This window comes from Amphiura filiformis, chromosome 9 (genome assembly GCF_039555335.1).
Source record: "Amphiura filiformis chromosome 9, Afil_fr2py, whole genome shotgun sequence".
Lineage (NCBI taxonomy): Eukaryota > Metazoa > Echinodermata > Ophiuroidea > Amphilepidida > Amphiuridae > Amphiura > Amphiura filiformis.
Window position 1 is genome coordinate 31,629,542 of NC_092636.1, and position 22,352 is coordinate 31,651,893.

At 38.8% G+C, this 22,352-nt stretch overlaps 3 protein-coding genes across 3 annotated transcripts; 1 reads left to right on the forward strand and 2 right to left on the reverse strand.

Annotated features, from left to right (window-relative positions):
* Positions 1-513: 513 nt before the first annotated feature.
* On the reverse strand, positions 514-3,102 carry LOC140160046 (uncharacterized). The gene is made up of 2 exons (XM_072183316.1): positions 2,725-3,102; positions 514-1,047 (listed from the first exon to the last, which is right to left on the reverse strand). The coding sequence occupies exons 1-2, from the start codon at positions 3,100-3,102 to the stop codon at positions 514-516; spliced, it is 912 nt and encodes a 303-aa protein (XP_072039417.1).
* Positions 3,103-3,755: 653 nt separating this feature from the next.
* On the reverse strand, positions 3,756-4,316 carry LOC140160047 (craniofacial development protein 2-like). The gene has a single exon (XM_072183317.1). The coding sequence runs from the start codon at positions 4,314-4,316 to the stop codon at positions 3,756-3,758; it is 561 nt and encodes a 186-aa protein (XP_072039418.1).
* Positions 4,317-17,119: 12,803 nt separating this feature from the next.
* LOC140160868 (uncharacterized) lies at positions 17,120-19,920 on the forward strand. Its single transcript, XM_072184189.1, has one exon. The coding sequence runs from the start codon at positions 17,622-17,624 to the stop codon at positions 19,080-19,082; it is 1,461 nt and encodes a 486-aa protein (XP_072040290.1). The 5' UTR covers positions 17,120-17,621; the 3' UTR covers positions 19,083-19,920.
* Positions 19,921-22,352: the final 2,432 nt, after the last annotated feature.

Below are 22,352 nucleotides of genomic sequence, written 5' to 3' on the forward strand. Positions count from 1 at the left end.
GCAGTAACTATAATCAGGGGTACTTTAACAGTAACTATGAACAGAAGTTTAACAGTAACTGTGATCAGAGGTAGTTGAACAGTACCTGTGATCAGGGGTAGTTAAAAAGTCACTGCCATCGGAGGTAGTTCAACCGAAAGAGGTAATTAACATTAACTGTCATCCATGTCATCAGATGTTGTTCAACTATAACTGTGATCAGGGGTACTTCAACAGTAACTGCCATCAGAGGTATTTTAACTGTAACTGTGATCAGAGGTCTATCTATGTCCCATAGCTAGGAGGCCGTTGGGGCGACGTAGTGATGGCTTTAGAGATGCATAATTTCCAAAGGTCTCTGTCCTCAGCTGATCGTATGATGAGCTGGTCAAAGTTCAGTCCAGTCCAGTCTTTGATGTTATCAATCCACGTCTTTTTTGGTCTTCCTCTCTTCCTTACCCCATCTGTACCTCCCTGCAGAATGGTGTTTGCTAGACTGTTCTTCCATCTGATCACATGGCCAAACCACTGGAGTTATCTTCTTTTCACAATGGAGATCAGGTGTTCATGCTCTCCGATGAAACTTTCCATCATTGCCCTTACTTGTTTGTTGGTAGTATGCGTAGAGTAGTGGACCTGGAGGAGCCTTCTCATGCAATTCATCTCAAATGCGTTAATCCTCTTTTCCATCTCGGCATTAAGCGTCCAGGTTTCACACCCATACAGGAAGACGGAAATTACCAATGCTCTCAGGAGGCTCATTCTTGCTGCCATTGAGATGTTCTTGTCTCTCCAAATGGGTTTCAAATTGGCTAGTGATGATGTCGCTACAGCAATTCTGATTTTGATTTCTTGCACTGATTTGGCATCATCTGTGATGGTTGCACCAAGGTATTTGAATTGTGTAACTGTTTCAAGTTCTTCCCCTCCAACATGAACTTCAACTATTTCATCAGACCCCATCTTCAAGACCTTGCTCTTTGCAGCGCTGATTTCCATGACAAGTCGCCTTGCACTGTCATCTAGCCTTCTTGTGAGATCACTTAGTTCTTCAGGTTGTCCTGTAGACTATGCCATAGTCGATTTTTGATAAACGAAAATGTTATTAATCATGATGAACGCATTCAGTTGAACTCGAAATTATACTGATATTTATTACATCAAAATACTAGTATAAAATGTTATGAAAAAGTTTATATAGTTATATTTGCTACAGTAAAAGTAAAGTATAGGCCCTACGCAGGCTTATATTATTGAATGCAACATATCATAATGGCATAATTATAATGACACTTCAATACTGAACAATTCTAATTTTAGAATCTGCCAGTTTATTATCCGAAAAACCGACAATGGACTTTCACTTTTAAGCAGAACTTTACCCCCTGTTTACCCCGGGACTTCGTTCTCTAAAACACACTGTCAATCATACTTGTTTATCAATAAAATCTAACCACAAGACTAAGCATGGTGGTACAATACGCGCTAGATGCGTACGTTCATCCGCCAGCACAAAAGCGCCGCATTCCCTAGATAGTTGTGTACCATGTATAGTTAGTACGTGTCGGGAGGATTTAAACAATAACGAGATCTGGGCGACCAATCACAAGCCAGATTCATTTAAAGATGCATTACATCATGACTAATTTTAGTTAGGCCAGAAATTGGCCTAACTCTCCATAGAGTCCCGTGTTAAAAATGTTCACTGCAATCCAAAGTCAGTAGTCCACTTGGGAAGCTAACAAACAGAGGGCGTACAGTGACTGAAAAGATCAGTTGTGAAAATCATGTCTATCAATTGTGCACACATTAATTAAATCAGAGTTTTAATCTTAAATGTAATAGCCAGAGTATGCAAGTGGACTACTGAGAAGTCTAGGTTGTCCTGCCAAGAGGTCGATATCATCAGCGAATCGCAAGTTGGTAACCCTTCGCCCTCCGATGCTGACTGTTCCCTCGAATCCATCAAGAGCTTCCATCATGATATCCTCAAGGAAGATGTTAAAGATGGTTGGTGACAGTAGACAACCTTGTCGGACTCCAACTCGGGTACGAAACCACTCACTGATTTCATCTCCTAGTAGTACAGTACTCTTAGATGCAGTGTACAATACTTCAATTGCATTTACAATTCCATTACTGATGTTGAACTTTCTTAGGCATTAGAAACAAATTAGTTCGATCTTTCGATCGACCATCGATGCTTGTTCGATCCTTATTATTTATGATATAAATTAATTTACTATTGTTAATTGTGATAAAACAGTAATTCGTGTTTGTAGGGATATTGACCAATATAAATTTAGCGTTAATTCTGATTAATTAGTTGATAGTTCATTAATAACAAGCATCGAAGCAGCATCGACGGTCGATCCAAAGATCGATCATATTTGTTTCTGGTGCCTTAGGATTTCAAACATTGCTTCTTGCCAAACACGGTCAAATGCTTTTTTAAAATCAATGAAGTTGTGGAGAAGCGGCTTTTGATCTGTGCGGAATTTCTCACTCAGAATTCTCAGATTGAAGATTTGTTCCACTGTGCTGCGCCCTTTTCTGAATCCTGCCTGTTCTTCTGCTATGATTCTCTCTGCTTGAGGTCGAAGTCTATTAAGAATGTATCTTGCTCGGATGACTGATCAAACTGATGGTGCGGTAGTTGTTGCAAGATTTAAGGTTGCCCTTCTTCGGGAGAGGAATGATGATCGACCGTGTCCATGAGGATGGCCATATTCCTGATGTCCATACCTCATTGCAGAGTTTTGTGTAAGCCTTGATTGTTGTTTGGCCACCGCTTTTCAGCATCTCCGCCTGAACATTATCAATACCTGGTGACCTCCCATCTTTCATGTTTCTCATAGCCTCTTCAACCTCAGAGGTGAGGATTGGTGGATCTTCCTCTTGCTCTGTGTTTGCCATTGCCTTCAGCCTATTTAACAGGTTATGATCTGATGTTAGGTTATAATTGTAGAGTTCCTCACAATATTCCTTCCATCTGTTGGATATTTCCTTCTTCTCAGTCAAAAGATGTCCATCTTTGTCCTCAATTACTGTTGTTCTACCAGCTTTCTTCTTTGTAAGGTCTCTGATGGTTTGAAAAGCTACTGCAGTGTTGTTACGCTCCATATTGGTGTTGATTGTATCACACTGATCATGGATCCACTGTTCTTTTGCTTCTTTAGTTGCTTTCTTGACTTCCCTGTTAATTCTGCTGTAGTTGGTATGGTCGATGTCGCAATATGAAACGCCTCTTCTTCAACTCCCTGCGCCTGTCACATAATTGTAACACATCATCTGTCATCCATGCCGGTTTCTTCTTTCTTGCCCAACACCTCTTGTGCTGTGTCAATGAAGTTCTCATTCAACTGGTTGTTAAAACTCTCGATGTCCAAGTTGGCTGCTATAAGTGGAGCAAATCTGCCACCAATCTTAGCCTCAAATTCAGTAGCAATGTCAGGATCCTTGAGTTTTTCTAGATCAAACTTAACTCTAGGTGACTTCTCTTTCCTTAACTTCTTCAGTTTTACTCTTACTGATGTCATCACCAAGTCATGGTCACTTCCGATGTCAGCACCAGGAAAGGATCTTGTTTGGGCGAGGTTCACACTTGATTGGGAACGCTTACTGATCATGATGTAGTCAATCATGTTGTGGACTTTGCCATGTGGTGAGTGCCATGTAGCTTTTCTTGATTCTTTCTGTGGATGCAAGGTATTGGTCAGGACAAGATCGTAAAACTTTGCAAACTCAAGCAGGCAGGTTGTAACCCCTGTCGTTTGTCACTCCCAGTCCAAATTTGCCAGCAGTACCGGTATACCCTGCCATGTTGGATATGCATCTGGTCCTACTTTTGCATTCCAGTCACCAATTACGAGCAAGACATCTTTCTTAGGAATTGTTGTCATTATGCCATGAAGTTGCTGGTAAAACATGTCCATTTCTTGATCTGATGCCGTACTTGTAGGTGCATATGCCTGGATGATTGAGATGTTGAAAGGTTGTCCTGCTAACCTCAGTATGATAAAACGGCTTGATATTGGCCTGCATTCCAGCACTGATCTCGCTATGTCTCGGTGCACCAAGAAACTTACACCTCTCTCATGACGTTTGCCCTCTCCACTATACCATAATGTGTGCCCATCATTTGTGGTAGTCTCACCAATCCCTGTCCATCTTACTTCGGCTAAACCTAGCACAGACCATCTATACCTCCTCATTTCGTGATCAAGTTGTTCAACTTTCCCTAGAGCATTGAGAGTCCTCACATTCCATGTACCAACTGTAATATCTTTCTTGGCAACTCTTATTTTGGCTTTGGCTACACTGCCATTTCCATTCATTGTTCCATTATCTTCATCTTCTTCAGTAGCACACTTTCCGACCCCATCCTGGGAAATGGGGACGCGGTCGCTTTTAACCTGGGCCCCGACCGATCCAGTTTGGAAATACTTAAAATTTTCTCTATTCATCATAGTCGTTGCTGTGGGTGATACTACTACTACTACACTTGGTGGCACCCATCTCCTCTCCAAGTGCAAATCTATTTCAAGATGTTATTTGCATCCCAAGATGTTTTTACAACCTACTTCTACTCTACGATTGGGGAGAAAGAAAGAAAGAAAGATGAAAGAGATAGACACAATACCAGTTAGCGTCCACACTGCCTGCTCCTGTAAACAGTATAACTGAGCACGGTATGCAGGGGATGGATGGCACAAAGAAGATGCCCATGTGGCGCTCGCCTTCACCATCAAACTGGGGATCTATATCCTGTACCCCAGAATGATATTACGGTCGGTAATCACCCCTGGGATCAGGCGCTATACCCTACACCAAGGACAAAACCCATTGATCAGAGGTAGTTCAACAATAACTGTGATCAGGGGTAGCTCAACAGTAATTGTGATCAGAGGTAGTTCAACAGTAACCGTGATCAGAGGTAGCATGATGCACTTATGGTCCATGGCAAGCCCGATTCGACCTTTGTGGCATTAAACCCAGTTAACAGGAAATTAATCCAGTAAATCGATTCAATAAAGCAAATAAGCTCATGCATTCGATCACTAACGGCAACCAGCTTCGGTCGATTACCCCAGCTGCAGCGTGTGTAAACTCTAGTTTGCATAGAGGCTGTACGTGAAATTATTGATTGGCTCCAAACAAAGGATTTGAACCGGTGCACGTAATCATGGCGCAGTGCAGTCCATTCAATCAAATGTTGTCATCAACCTATTTGATCGCAGTGCATTGTTATGTGTGTGAGACGAACTGTCGCGGTTGATTGCAATCAAACAAACGATGTCTTATGTATTACTTTGTTCCGTGATGAAAATCGTGATGTTTTATTTAATCACTCTCGAAAAATCTATTTCTTTTGTAGGCCTATTACTTTGTTTTGTGATGAAAATCGTGATGTTTTATTTCATCACGCTTTAAAACAAACGATTTCTTATGTATTACTTTGTTTCGTGATGAGAACCGTGATGTTTTATTTCATCATCACGCTCTAAAACAAACGATTTCTTATGCATTATATTTGTTTTGTGATGAAAATCGTGATGTTTTATTTCATCACGCTCTAAACAATAATTATAGTTACATGCATTTCAAGAAAAAATCTTATTAAAACGGTAGGCCCTATGTTGTTTAGAAAAATGTAGAAAGTGATGATGATGATGATGTCGATGATGATGATGATGATGATGATGATGATGATGATGATGATGATGATGATGATGATGATGATGATGATGTCTCCAAAAGTGTCCCGGTTTTTTTTCTTGCCCTAAATCGTGCGTATCTATTAATAAGGCACTTCAATAATCAATAATCAGTCCCGTGACGGCCTCCACTAACTAGCTACTAACTTGGGTTATGGGCCCTGATTTTCATGTTCACTGTCACTTACTCATCAGCGAAGTACGACCCTTTGTCAATTACCTACAGTACCAAATTTCGGCATACTATTTAAAAAACTCATCATGATGATCGAACAGAGAGTACTTTAAATGTAGCTTTTACCGTTTTCGTGTGGCATTCTTCAGAAGTGAGCGGTCCGTTTACCAAAATTTTCGGTCAAATCTCCATTCAATTAACACGGGATTTGGCTAGCTATGCCTTGCCCTCACTCACTGTTTTACCAAAGTACGAATATTTCTGAACATCTAACCTAGCTGTAATTTTAGGTCATGTTAGAGAAATATATTTGCTAGAAGTTTTGAGAGTACTTTTAATATTGGCCGGTTATTTTTCACACATTGACGTTAACTAGGCAAATGCCTATCCTTCTAACGTGGCACGATTTGTAGAGGTCACAGCTCAATGGTGAGAGCACTGTGTATTGTGTATAGGAAAACGGACAGTAACTGCAGTATGGATCAACAGTAACTGTGATCAAACATATCTCGAGATTAAAACAAGGAAATTGAACAGAACAAACGGCGTTTGAGAGCTAAGACTACGCCCTTGACGTTGATGTAAGCATCATGTCATAACGGTAATTTCTAATTGCCAGAGAGGGCGCTTTTCACTTGCACAATTTGTTTTTAGAGACAGGCTGTAGTTCAACAATAACTGTGATCAGCGGTAGTTCAACAGTAACTGACATCTGAGGTAGTTCAATAGTGACTATGTTCAGAGGTAGTTCAACAGTAACTATGATCAGAGGTAGTTCGACAGTAACTGTGATCAGAGGTAAGTCAACAGTAGCAATGATCAGAGGTAGCTAGTTCAACAGTAACTATAATCATAGGTTGTTCAACAGTAACTATGATCAGAGGTAGTTCGACAGTAACTGTGATCAGAGGTAAGTCAACAGTAGCAATGATCAGAGGTAGCTAGTTCAACAGTAACTATAATCATAGGTTGTTCAACAGTAACTGTGATCAGAGGTAGTTCGATAGTAATTGTGATCAGAGATACTTCAATAGGAAAGTGATCATATCGACAGTAACTGTGATCAGAGGTAGTTCAACAGTAACTACGGTCAGAGGTAGTTCAACAGTAACTGTGTTCAGAGGTAGTTCGACAATAAATGTGATCAGAGGTAGTTCAATAGCAGTGGCGAATCGTGGCCGCTCCTACCCCGGGGGCTACAGAAAATGTAAATTTTGCCGTCCCCTACTGTACAGCAACAGCCCGAAAAGGTTGACCCAATTTTTTTCCAGCCAGGATAGCCCTCGAAAATATGAAAAGGGTGTGGGGGTATACGGGTAGGTAAGTAACGAAAGGAAACAACAAGAGACGCAACAATGTTTACAGATTTAAGAAAATGTTATACACACTTATTGTATGCTTACCTTCATTGAAGATAATAACAAATGAAGACAAGAGGAAAACAGCACGTACAGCCAGGGCCATACCAGTCCGCATATCATTGGTATGAGAAATCATCAGCAAGAGCTGTCAATGAAACAAAATAAACCCGTTTTGTAATATCTTAAATCGTTTAATAGCTTTCAGAAACGTTTAAGTGTAATTAGTCACATTGATTTGAGGCAAGTAAAATAATATCACCGAATGGTTGCAAACGGTGTCCCGGGTGTTGAACTGTAATTATTTTCAAACACTTTACTGGTATTTTGGTAGTTGCTTAAATAACATGAACCTAGCTTTAGACGTATGCCGGTACTATAGTTAGACCTCGGCTTAAGTTAACTCCATCTTGGACTTTAGGTCCGTATGCACAAAAGAGTTAGACCGGGTCTAAAGTTAGACCTGGTCTAAGCAGAATTTAGTTCCACCAATAATGGGCCTTTACTCTTATTTCCTTCCTAAAGTAGCTAGCAAATTTTAAAGATTTAAATGCAAAGTTCAAAAATAATACAAAAGAACTTAAGAAAATGTAAAGGAAAATTTCCTTTCTCCTGGTATTAAATTCCACTTAGATCCGGTCTAACTTTAGACCCAGTCTAAGGGCGTGATCACATCAGGCACTTTTGATGTAGGGACGTGGAGTCGACCCTACATCGAAACCACTTCCCAGTGTAGTGTGAACACAAAGTAAGTGGATTCGACCCTACATCAACAATGTGGATCGAAACTACCTGGTTGAGGTAGTTTCGACCCTAGGAGGTGGGTTAAATTTCGTAATGTGAACACGATAATGTGGAGTCGATCCACATATACCGGAAGTGGCTGTGGTCGTACGGGCCGAAATGGTGAACGTCAATGGAACAAAACGAACTGAAGACGTCACCAATCAATCGATATTGGGGTCCAGCATTCGAGTCATCCGCACCCAAACGCAATTACCGCGCCGGCGCGCGCGATCAACTTTGCGCCACGCTAGGCGTCCTGCGCGGAATTGCCAGCTCGCAGTACGCGTGTAGTTCTTCACGGTGTAAAATGTAAACAAAATTGTGAAACAAAATAAAGATTGAATTTTAAATAGCATCGCTGTTTTTCCGTATCTTTTGTATTTTTATGGCATCAAAACAAACTGGAACAAAGGTAACTAGTATACAGTTCCCGTTTAAACAATTATTTTATGGAAGCTAAAGTGAAATATGACCAAACAGAGGAGAAAATACGCTGTATTTGGTATTTTTACACCGTGGACACGTGAGAAACGCACGTGTTGTTTGTTTACATCTCAGACCCCAATATCGATAGGTGACATCATCAGAAAAAGGTCTATAAATCGCTTCTGAGGTGATGGCTTTACGAAATTTGGTATCTATGCTGCGTGGTACTACATGTGAGTCGTTCTACATGTAACATCCGGGTATGCGGATTCGCTCCACTTACGTCATAACCCACTTTCGATGTAGATTAGCTTGCTAGTGTGAACGCGAACTCAATGTGGATTCGATGTGGATCGACACCACTTCACTACCTAGGTACGAACCCACATTGTGTAATGTGAACACGCCCTAACTCTTTTGTGCATATGGACCTAGGGCCTACTAATCATTTTAAATATGGCGGTGTTAACATACACATCAAAAACAATTTCCCCACATCTTCGAATATACCATTGAGTATAACGCATTCTCAGACACAAAAATGCAACTGTGTTCAGAGGTAGTTCAACAGTAACTGCCATCGGAGGTAGTTCAGCAGTAACTACCGTCAGAGACAGTTCAACAGTAACTGTGTTCAGAGGTAGTTCAACAGTAACTGTGTTCAGAGGTAATTCAATAGTAACTGTGTTTAGAGGTAATTCAATAGTAACTGTGTTTAGAGGTAGTTCAACAGTAACTATGATCAAAGGTAGTTTAACAGTAACAGTAACTGTGGTCAGAGGTAGTTCAACAGTACCTGTTATCAGGGGTAGTTCAAAACTAACTGACATTATAGTTCAACAGAAACTGTGATCAGAGGTATTTCAACAGTAACTGTGTTCAGAAGTAATTCAATAGTAACTGTGTTTAGAGGTAATTCAATAGTAACTGTGTTTAGAGGTAGTTCAACAGTAACTGTGATCAGAGGTAGTTCAACAGTAACTGTGTTTAAGAGGTAGTTCAACAGTAATTGTGATCAGAGGTAGTTCAACAGTAACTGTGTTTAGAGGTAGTTCAACAGTAACTGTGTTTAGAGGTAATTCAATAGTAACTGTGTTTAGAGGTAGTTCAACAGTAACTGTGATCAGAGGTAATTCAATAGTAGGCCTAACTGTGTTCAGAGGTAATTCAATAGTAACTGTGTTTAGAGGTAGTCAACAGTAACTGTGTTCAGAGGTAATTCAATAGTAACTGTGTTTAGAAGTAATTCAATAGTAACTGTGTTTAGAAGTAGTTTAACAGTAACTGCGATCAGAGGTAGTTTAACAGTAACAGTAACTGTAGTCAGAGGTAGTTCAACAGGGGGACCGGTAAATGGCGAGTTAAGAATGGGCGAGTTAGATGAAAGCGAGTTAGAATGGCGAGTTAAGAATGGGCGAGTTAGATGAAAGCGAGTTAGAATGGCGAGTTACCTCCTGCAGAGATTAAAGATTGACCCCTGCTGAGAATACAACAAGTCCCGCCGGCGAGTTAAGGTTTTTACGGCAAGTCCCTTCGGCGAGTTCAGGTAAATGGCGAGTTAAGAATGGGCGAGTTAGATGAAAAGCGAGTTAGATTGGCGAGTTACCCCCTGCAGAGATTAAAGAGTGACCCCTGCTGAGAATACAACAAGTCCCATCAGCGAGTTAAGATTTACAACAAGTCCCGCCGGCGAGTTACATCAAGTCCAATAAGCGAATTAAGCAAGTCCCATTGTAAATTTCAAATACCAAATGCTTTTTATATAATTCTCACTGTCTGCAGTTGTTGTCTGCCATTTTTCAAGAAGGCTAATTATCACATGCTGGGTAATTAATGATGGTTCAGGGCACCTATGTTCAACGTAATGTATTGGGTAACCTTTGAGCAAATAATAATTAAAAGCAGGAACCACATATCAGAGATGCCCAGCAATATAATAAATATATCAATTAACAGATCTGCATTCTGCAAGTATGGTGAGAGTACATGGATAATTAATTAATATTATAATATTACTAGTAGGGTGGTCAAATGAAAATTTCAAACCCACACCTGGAATTGCTTTTTCGGTCAGAATTGTTCCTGCTGCAAAATGATTTAAAAAACCCTTTGAATCAACTCAATCGGACAATCTGTTGCGAAGATACAGCCTTTTAAAGATTCATAACATTGGCTATTTTTACCCCATCTTTAGGAAAATCCTGATTTTGTCATAAATTTGCATATTCACGGAGCGATAATTGTGGGAATAAAGCCAAAGAAGGCACGAGATGTATAGTTTTTGTTTATTTAATGTTCATTTATGCAAATATTAAAAATCCAGAGTCATAATTGCTATATTTGCTTCTTTACAACATTTTTAAAATGGCTGAAATCACAAAAATAACTCTTTTGCCAGGACTTTTAAGGTAAATATATGTGATTTTCACCGTTGAGGGCGTTATTTGTGCCAATTATGACCTTCAACGGCCTGTATTTCCTAAACTACACAACCAAATTGTCTGATTTTTGCACAGAATTTTGCTCTGAGGGTCTAGATTGTAAAACTGAATATAGCATAATTGTACATCTTTGGGAAAATAGTTTTATTTGATGACAAAAAATTATTTTGTGCGTAACTTTTTTATGCGTGACCGTACAAAAATGCTATATTCACCTTCATTACGAGCAGAAAATTTTCTATCTAATTATGTAGTCGGGTTTGCACAGAAGTTACTAGGAGACAAATTATATGGAATTCAAAATGCCCAAAAGTTTTCCAACTGCTGCAGAATCTGTTGCATTTCTACCATACATTTGTGTATGTAGGCAGGAGTACACACAATAGCTAGCATTGTGGCCACCCTATTACTAGGTAAAACATTACTTTCCAAATTGAAGACCTCACAGGAAAAACCTACATCAAGTCCTACATGTAACTCGCCAATGGGACTTGACGGCATTGCTTAACTCGCTTACAGGACTTGATGGTGTTGTCGTAACTCGTTTGCAGGACTTGACGGTGTTGTCGTAACTCGCTTGCAGGACTTGACGGTGTTGTCGAAACTCGCTTGCAGGACTTGACGGTGTTGTCGTAACTCGCTTGCAGGACTTGACGGTGTTGTCGTAACTCGCTTGCAGGACTTGTTGGTGTTGCCGTAACTCGCCTTTAGCTTACTTCGTGGGGGGTATTTGACAAAAAACCTAATCTCTGTGGGGGGTAACTCGCCTTTTTAACTCGCTTTTCTTTAACTCGCCTTTTTTTTAACTCGCCTAGTTACAGCTCCCGTCCCATTGGCGAGTTACGATTTATAATATTCCAATAAGTCGTAACTAGCTTGTGAGACTTTAAAACCTAATCTCTGTGGGGGGTAACTCGCCTTTTTAACTCGCTTTTCTTTACCTCGCTTTTTTTTAACTCGCCTAGTAGTCGCTTACAGGACTTCATGGTGTTATTGTAACTCGCTTGCAGGACTTGATATTATTGTCGTAACTCGCTTGTGGGACTTGTTGGTGTTGTCATAACTCACCGATGCGACTTGATGGCTTTGTCGTAACTCGCCTTTAGCTTACTTCGTGGGGGGTAATTGACAAAAAACCTAATCTCTGTGGGGGTACCGGTAACTCGCCTTTTTAACTCGCTTTTCTTTAACTCGCCTTTTTTTAACTCGCCTAGTTACAGCTCCCTTACTAACTGTGTTTAGAGGTAGTTCAACAGTAACTGACATCAGAGGTAGTTCAACAGTATGTGATCAGAGGTAGTTCAACATTACTATGATCAGAGGTAACTATGATCAGAGGTATTCAGCAGAAACTGTGATCACTAAGTAACCTCAGCGTGCATCCCCGTGTAAAATACAATATCAATTGCTTTGGAAAAAGTATGCCTGGCACTGTTACCCAGTGGCGTAGCCAGTGTGGGGGCAGGGTATAGCCGGTGAATTTTACTTAACAATGTTGTGTTATTATGATGGTACCGCCTATAATACTTTTTTTTTTTTTTTTTTTTTGTTTTAAACCATCGGAAAAAAATTGGGTCAACAAATCACAACTTCCGTCGGCAAAAAATATTTCCGTCGGTACATTTACAAGTTGTGCCCCCTCGGTTCCAAAATCCTGGCTACGCCACAGCTGTTACCCACCTGATGGCAGACCTCAACTGGCAGTCTCTGCAGGGGCGTAGCAAGAGCATCAGGGGCCCATGGACAAGGAGCAATATACGGGCCCTTTTAACCAGGGCGGGATTTAGCCTACCTTATGGGGCCCTGGGCCAGGCTAAAATTTGGAGGCCCCGAACTCACGTGCCGAGGAAGGCATGTGCATTTAAGCCAGTGGCCAAGTTTTGGTTTGGTTTTTAAGGGAGACTAAGGGGGGACTAACATATTTCGAAGCGCGGAAAATTTTACAATTTTGCCCTATTTTGACCATAAAACATACTGTTATTGGGGTTAAAAGAAACATGCATAGGGCAATTTTGGGCCCCCAAAATTTGGGGGCCCAAAATTGCCCTGGACCCGGGTCCATTTGTCCCAATGGTATAAAAATCCGGCCCTGCTCTCCATTATCAGCCCTTATTTAATGTTCGCTTTTGTGCTCGGGGCCCCTGAGCCCTCGGGGCCCATGGACTTCGTCCCCCCGCTTGCTACGCGCCTGAGTCTCTGCAGACCAGAAGGAGGATTCCTAGAGTTCCTATGTTTTCAAAATGGTCAACGGGTTGGTGGACATTAATCTAAAGAACTCGGTACGTTGTAAAGGCCAGCAGACAGATGAGCAGACATAATCAAAAATACCAGATGGAAAGTGACGGCTTGGAGAGGCTCCTTCTTTCCTATACGACAGTAAAAGAATGAAATGAACTAAACTGTACCAGCCTTGAGAGTTTTAATACAGTCAAAGATCACTACCAAAAGCAAAAATGAAAATGAAAATAATGCAAGCATCATTCAGAGGTTTTTATACAGTTTTTGTGATACGCGAAGTAAAGATGTCTTGCTGATATATCAGATGAGGTGAGGTGAGGTGAAGTGAGAAGACAGTTACACAGATTGTCACAAACAGCTTGATTTTTGTTTCGATTGGCACAGACGGGCTTCTCCAAAGTCGGTCCAGTTTCCCACACACGTATTTCACCAAAGTGTGAATGCTCAGCCTCATGGTACTTCTTTACTTTTTAAGAGCGATGAAACAAACACACGTTACCAACTTATATGTTACGTATATGAATAGTTAGAACTTCTTATTTACTTTTTAAGAACAAGGAAACACACACGTTTTTATCATGTTTGAATGAACATGATAAGATAACCTCATTTTTTACGCACGAGGACACCTATAGGCCTACTCGTAGCGCAGTCTAAACGAGGAGACAGAAAAACGTAGTGTGTGAAGTGTGTTTTGGTGTACACACTCTACATACAAAACGAGGAGTTTTCACAGGAATGTGAGGAGGTGTGTGAGGAGAACTTAGCACAAATACAATTATGGATCTCCTCGAATTGAAGGCAAAAATGCTAGAAAAAGACGTCCTAACCCCCCTATAGGGTTCTCCACTTTGAGAAGCTCCTCGAATTACTGCTTTTTGGGTCTAACCTCCTCGAATTCCTGTGTTTGTAAACACTCAACTCCTGGTTTCGCACGCGCTACAAACGCACGCATTTTTACCCAGTCCCATTATATATGATGCTTGAATGAATTTAGTAGGCCAACTGTCAGCCCTACTTGCAACGTAGGCCAAAATGAGTGATTGTGAATTGCGCCAATTTCAAAATGTGACTGAGTGATAATTGAATCATGTAGACATACCTTCACACCTGGCCGGTAATTTTAGTGTAGGCCTATAGATGAGTTGACCTATGATGTCATATGCTTACATTCAGACCGCCCTCTGTTGTCTCATGCCAGGCAAAATAACACAGGAGTGTCTATGGCAGACCACATAAATCTCTTCAAACCCCAATTTTTAAAAACCTTTGAAGTTTTGTGTGATACTATGTATATAGCTTGATAAATTTGTAAACAAGTTTGATAACATTTTTAGTAGTATTTGCTTTGAAACCAAAGTTAATGAAGAAAAATCAACTTCTTCCATGTAAACTATAGTGTTTTTTGCCTGGCAGTTTTGATCTCATACCAACAGAGGGCGTATCAAATGTAAACAAATGTCAACTCATCTATACCTTAAAGATTGCAACAAGGTGAACAAGCCTAGATGTCCTTACCTTCGATCAATAGATTGCAAACTATAAAAACGCCATAGATGCTTCTTTATCCGTGAATTTTGCTGTTTTGTCTCGCGGTTACTTGTTGTTCGTTTTATTTTGAAAACGTAAATGCGTAAAATTGTTAGTGCGCCCGTGTGCATGGTGATACGTGCGTAAAAAAATGAAATACGCGTGTACGCATTACTCGCTCGCGATGAAGTTGCAGTTATACGCGTCATGATAGCGTAATTAATACTCAGCGTACCCTTTACCTAATGCAGGCATACCTGTTACACAGTTAGGCCCACCATCTTCAGCAAGGAATATGAAAGAAAGAGAAAGTATTATTTTCGTCGGAGATAAATTAGGGCCTATGCCTACAGGCTGTAGTATGTCATGTTAGGAAAACGAAGTACGCCTACTCATATCGACTTAGGGCTAGGCCTATAACAATGACATTGATTCGATCTGAAGACGGGGCTGAACTTGGTTTCGTATTTAAAAGGCCGCGGTAGCGGTTGCACCAAAGTTTTAAAAAAAATAACAGACAGGAATGAGGAAAATAACATGAAATTTAGGGGCTGTGCAATAATTATGAGCCCCGGGGTAAAATTTCCAACCGGCTCGCCAATAATAGCTTGCCCCCCCTCTTCTCTGCCCGTAACCCCCCCGACGACGACCTGCTAATAAATCTTTGCCCCAGTTGCACATGCCAAATTTTTGGGATCCCAATTTGCAATGTTTTCCTAAGCGTTTTATTTCAGGCGTTCCCACAGAATTAAAACCAATTTATTCTCTGGGCGTTCCATGAATGTGTGGCAAAAATCGCTTTCCCCTCTCTCGGATTGCCAAATAATGCTTGCCCCACCCCTTTCGGCTCGCCAAAAATGTCTTGCCCCCTCCCCCCAATATCAACACTTAAATGACATTCTGTTTTGAATGTTTTGCATGCCAAAAACCCGTTTTGTACCCTTTATATAACCCGACATTTAATTTTAAACGGTTTTTTTTAACGTTTAGTGTTTGCTGTAATTGTGACACGCAATATATTAAGGGTAGACGAGGTATTGTTGGTCGAAGCAAGCAAAAAAAAAATCGATTTTCATTATCTAGATCAATATATTATTGAAAAATAACACCTTGATGTTTTGCAAATGTTCATTCTACAAATCCTATACTTCAAACTACGAGTATATGATATTTGGATTCTTCTATACACGCTCGTTATGAAATGAACAATGCAGTTTTCGCCAAAGCTCATGCACTACCATTCACAAGATGATGTGAACTACCAAATCGCAACAGTTAAAAATAGTTAATAACCTTAAATGACACTTACCGTGCTTAAATGTTAATTTTCTCTACCGCAGGTGTTTCGCATCAGCTCTAACACTCCTACAATTATGCTCCAACACTTCTACAATTATAAACTTATACGTGTTTTTTGTAACATTCTGAAAACTACAAACTTTTAAATGGAACATACAAAAATTACATTAGCCATCAAAATTAATGGGCTATTACCCTCTCATCCATATTTCATAAACTGGGCATTAATTGTTAAGACAAGAATGGAAGGGGATGCCTTAAAAATGTTCAGCCCCCGATCATGGGGGTCATAAAAATTTCAGCCTGTGATAGGAGGGGTTTGTTTGTTTGTTTGCTTATTTCTTCTTTATACTGGGTCCATATTCAGGGGAAAATTTAAGTATTGCCCTGTTCTTGGCCCAGTTATTACATACAGAAATACAAATAAAAAATTACAAAACACTTAGAATAATTTACTATATTGACTTTTAAAAATTACGTGAATTACCAAAATTAATTGGGTACAACAATAATATTAAAAGATAGGTAAAAAATAATACAGAGCACACACTATATTGCATTAATTAGACTACATTTTCAAATACATTGACAAAATTAATATTATTATTATTTCTTATTGCACTATGAGAATTTAAATTTTAAAATGATAAAACATTATGCCAGCATAATAATTTAAAATCAGGATTTCAAAATACAACAAACTACATTCAAATAATCAAAGGAAATGGATAAAAACTTAGTGGCTGGGATAGAACACAATAATCAAACAGCAAATAGAAATATCAATAAAAATTTAAACAAAAGAAATTTGGCAAAAGTTGATCCTGTAACAATCATTGCAATGCCTATTATTTAAAAATACTCAACAAAAGAGCCTAAAATTTTATGACTCCGGTCAACATATTCATGACCCCCTTCCGAAGAAAATGACAACCCCTAGTTAAAAAAATTAATAATTGAATTTCAGAAAGTAAAAAAATAAAAAATAAGAGCATGAAAAAACGATGAATTATGACAATGAACCACACTATATGAGATTGAGCATTACTTCATTTAACCAAATAGAAAATATTGGAAGCAGAATTTAAGTGCGAAAATGTTTTCGATTCAGTGACTCGACACAAAAGAAATTTCCACGCATGCAGTATTGTATTGTATTTGTATTCCCAGCCAATGCAACAATTGCAAAGGGCCAGCGGGGTTGTGCTCACTGTATGAACTTTTAATACAGAGAATCAATAGTTAGGCAATGGTTTGGTATATTGCATTGGAATAATCATGGCCGGCAACGATTTGTTAAATACGTACAAAACATGAGGAGATTTTAAAGAGGAACCAATGCCGAATAAATGCTGTTTTAATTAGTACGACTTATTTGATGAGACAGAAGTGTGTTTGCAAACAATTATTAGAAAGAGGAAGTTTGCAGTAGTCATGGAGTAACATACATGCATACCAGCATACACTGAACCTATGATGAAAGCAAGTGCAACGTTGGTACCAATGTAGGCTACAAATGTTACCACCTATACATGATTGCAGAGTATAGTGTGTTTCACACATTGTAATGCAATGTCATTAAAGGAGCATGTGCCAGAATCTTCAATTATTGCAGCCCTATTTCGATTCAGTGGTGTGACTGTCAACGTCATTACCCGGACGATCCGTACCTATGCAACTGTTTATCTATTCATTGGTATTGCTCAATGACTATAAGAATCTACAAGACAACATGTACTTTTTTGTTGCAGCAACTTTAGTATTCTGGCCAGCTGTCCTGGCGCAGGATCTTCCCGCGATTGCCGAGATATACCACGACACTGGTGTGATACTGCAAGGAAAAGAAACCAATTTCTTCTGTCTTGTGAGCAATATACAGCCAAACCACGTAGTTCAGTTTTCACATAACGACATTAAATTGACAGCAAATTCACGGGTAATAGACCGCGCAGATGAATCTTTATATAAAGTTATAAGAGTACCTAGTAGTACTTTTACTCGGTTTTACCTCACATTAACAAATACATCAAGGGAAGATGATGGATTATATGGATGTCATGTATTAGCGTCTTCTGAAAGCAATATCGAAGTATCATCTAGTTTTGTCTCCTTGTCCGTCTATTACTTGCCACTATCTTCGTATCCAGCTTGTGAACATAACAGTGACAGTTTAACTTTCATCGAAGGAGACCAAGTGACATTGTCTTGTTTATCTACAGGTGGTAACCCTCCAATAAGTTTAACCTGGGAAGGTCTTGGACAATCTAGTACGACAAGCTCCAGCACCACTGTATCTGCAGAAGGTCTCATGAAGAATAAATTGACTTTGCAACCTCAAGATGGTGTAGTCTTAACCTGTCGATTGAACTTTGACGAGAAGATATTCACGGATATATCTCCTCGAAATTGCAGCATAGGACCATTTACTATTCTTCCAAGGCCCGTAGTAATCCTAGAACCGTTTCACGTTAAAGTAGAGGCAGGGAGTACATCACAATTCAAATGCGTTGTTAAAGATGTTCCTGATAATGCAAGAGTCCATCGCGAGTGGTCGGCTTCACCAAGTATACCATCGAATCGTTTTTTCCTTTCTTTAGACAAGACAATAGCACTTATACAAAACGTAAGCATAGCTGATAATAAAACAATCGTCACTTGTAGAGCATCCACAATTTTAGCTTCCGTTGAAGCCTATGGAATGCTAACGGTGGGTTTGAAAGATATGGCAGCTGCAAAGTCGACACAAGAAAGTTTGGAATCAACCACACCAACCAATTCAAATGAGACATCGACACTGGCGCAAAGGTTGCCGTCAACTATTGAAACTACACCGCGACGTAGTAGAAACAGTACTAGTGCCACAAAAATGTCTACTAGCATAGAAAGTACTTTCGAACAAACCAGTCACTTAAGTGAAGAAGGGGCAACAACAACAATGACATCTGCCACCAAAAATGAAATAATTCGACTTGAACAAGCTCAAGATACAGAGGCATGTCACGTTAATGACAATTATCTTCCGTACATAATCGCAATTATAGCATCAATATCGGTAGCTTTGTTAGCAATAGTAGCGGATATTTTATTACTATTAAAACTATTTCAACACAAAACTGTTGCTAGATTTGATTGAAGCAAATTGTCTTAATTTTGTAGATGAAGATGCTGTATTTAGTACCCCATTTCAACTGCAACAAATCTGGTACAGTGGTAACGCAACTGCTCCGAAACAGATAAAGAAATCACAACATTGCAACAGGTACTACTCCTTTGTTGGAAGACCACAACTGAGATCTGTGTGTGTATCACCTCTTCTTCATCTGAAATAGCAAAAACCCGGAGCAAAAAGAAGCCCAAGTATGTTTTGCATATTTCCACATCTCATTTATGTCAATAGCCCTCAATTGTTGTCACGTTGACCCTTTGAAAAAAGAAAGATACAGGTTCAGAACGTTGCATTGAATAGCTACTAAAACTAAAACCATAGATATTTGAATGTAGCACGACACTCTTTGTTTGAAGGCACGCTAGCCTAGCAGTAGGTCTGATTTTAACATCATTCCAACTTTGGAATCAGCTCCCGGGAATCTGCTGCATCTTTTTCATTCAAAGGCTCGCCGTGACAACAATTTTGGAGCTATGACACCAATGAGTTATCGGCATTTGCAAAGTATATCTGAGCTTCTTTTGCGTTTGTTTTACATTTTATTGGGGCGCAGGTGTTGCTTTTTTTTTTCTTCAGAAATACAAATATGTATAACAATGTAGAAGAATGCAGTACAGTGAAAACAGTTGCTTGATTTAAAACCTTGATATACGATCTCGGTCAAATTTTAATTTGGTCATTCTTTGCCAAATATTATAAAATATTATTAGTAACAACTGTCAGGAAAGTTTTCTGGTCATTTCAAGCCAAACTATAAATGAAGTATACTTGTAATGAAAGAAATCTCACATACTATCTTAGCCGCTTAGGGCCGCTTAACTGTGATGTTCTTTGGGTGATTTTAAGTCACAATTTATGACTCTTAATTCAAACTTGCTCTGTTGTCCCAAAATGAATTTGGCTGAATCCGTAAGTTGGGACATGACATGTGTAAACATTACAAAAATCGAGTTTGAAAAAAAATTGACGACCTCATTTTAAGCTCATTATGGCTTTAAATTTGATATTGAAACTACTAAACTGGGCTCAAAAAGAAACTTATTTATAATTTTCACAAGGTCATATCTTAAAATAAAGCAGTTGCCCAACTGACACAACAGCAAAATGTACCGACATGGAGCAGCTTCCTGGACCACGTACATGTCACAGTCTATTTGGATATTGTGTGTAAAGCAATAATGTAGCAGCAATGTTGATTTTCCTGTCTCAGGATTGCCTCACAAAAGAACGCTCGTACCGGCCCTTCATTTGTCTTGACTTCTTCACGTGCTTTAAACTCTGTTGCCGAAATTTCCAGGCTGTGGTAGGTAAAACGGTCCTAGCAAGCGGTTCCACACCAGGGCAGTTTTCGGTTTTGTCAATAAGGTAACTCTTTGGATATTCACATGTCATTAGAGTAGAGTATTGAAGTAATCCTGTGTGTAATTTTGGTTCACTTTGATGGACAGATTTTCTAGATATGGCTATGTGAAAAATTATAAGTTATCGTGTTGGGACACTTGGAATGGGCCGGATCAATTATTTAAGGGCCAGAAGGGTGTCAACTTGTCAAGTCTCATAAATATATTGTAAAAGTGTCAAAAACTTCATGCATAATAATACAAAGGCAAGAGTCAACGAATTTAAATGCAGACACAGATTTGGTGTAAAAACAACCATTTTGTAGATATTGTTGCCTAAAAATATTTTGGAACACAGTATAAAAATGTAAATGTTTAATGTTCTTTGGTTTTCTGGTGTGTTTTTTTAATCTAGAGACTCAATTCTATTAAAGGACTGTATATGCTTTTAATTATTGACCAAATCAGGTAAATCAAGTCAAAAATACCTTTTATTTCGTCAAAATCCAAACAAAATGGCAGTTCAATAAGACCAAAATACAAGCAATTTCATCACGAAATATGACCAAAATGCAGTATAGTACTAAGGCCTAATAGTTTTCCGTAGCTGACCCAACAACCTTTGACAAGCATTATAGATTATATCTTTATAACTGTTAAGTTAAATCTTAGAAACTTAGGGACCGTTCACAAACACTTGTTAGAGGGGCCTAATGCAAAAAAAAATCATCAAGCATATAAACTCAATTTTCCCGGGAAAATTTGTGGTCAATTTTTTAGATTTAAAAGATTTAGACCGGGTCTAAAGTTAGAGCTGGTCTAAGTGGAATTTAGTCTCAGGAGAAAGGACATTTTCCTTTAATTTTGCATAAGGGATCTGGAATGAGCGTTTCGACAGTATTTTTTGTGGGACATGAGAGCACATCAGACATGTCGAATTGCATTCAGAATATGAAGAAAGTCTTTCTGATATCAAATAATTTTCATTTTTTTAAATTCACGATATAATACAAATTTTATGACAACTTATTAAAATATGATATTTATCACATTTTTGATATATAACAGTCCTCGAAATAAATTTTATAAATCTAATGATATATTCTTAAAGTGTATGTAGCTGGAAGGAAAAGCCGACGATCAATTGAAAATTTTGACCTTTCATATATTGAAGATATGGATTTTTTTACCAAAAAGACCTATTTTGTTGTGTGTGTTTTGGGGAAAAAATCCATATCTTCAATACGAAAGGTCAAAATTTTCAATTGATCGTCGGCTTTTCATCCCACTTACGTACACTTTAAGTTCATATCATTAGATTTATAAAGCATACTTCGAGTACTGTTAAATATCAAAAATATCAATTTTTAATCATTTGCCATAAAATGTGTATTACATTGCGAATTTCAAAAAATCAAGGACATTCTTTGTATTCAAAATGCAATTCGATATGTCTCATGTGCTCTAATGTCCCACAATAAATACTGTCCAAACGTGCACCCCTAAAGTTAGTTTGTATTATTTTTGAACTTTGCATTGAAAAAATAATATTAAAGTACCATTCCTGATGGAACTAAATTCCACTTAGACCCGGTCTAATTTTAGACCCAGTCTAACTCTTTTGTGCATGCCGACCTTAAGGGCTCCCCCATTTTGCATCAGGCCCCCCTAACAAGTGTTTGTGAACGGTCCCTTATACTGCAACATGAACATATTATTGAGTTTTCTTTGGTTTTCATAAACTGACAAGCTACTGATTGTAAATCAACATTCAGTTCGAAATTGCTTTACTGAACAAATAATAAAAAATATCACGCTTCCATATTTGATAATTATCAACAAAATAATGGCATATTAAATCTGCTCCTTTGATTTGAGTGTTTTATCTTCTATAACC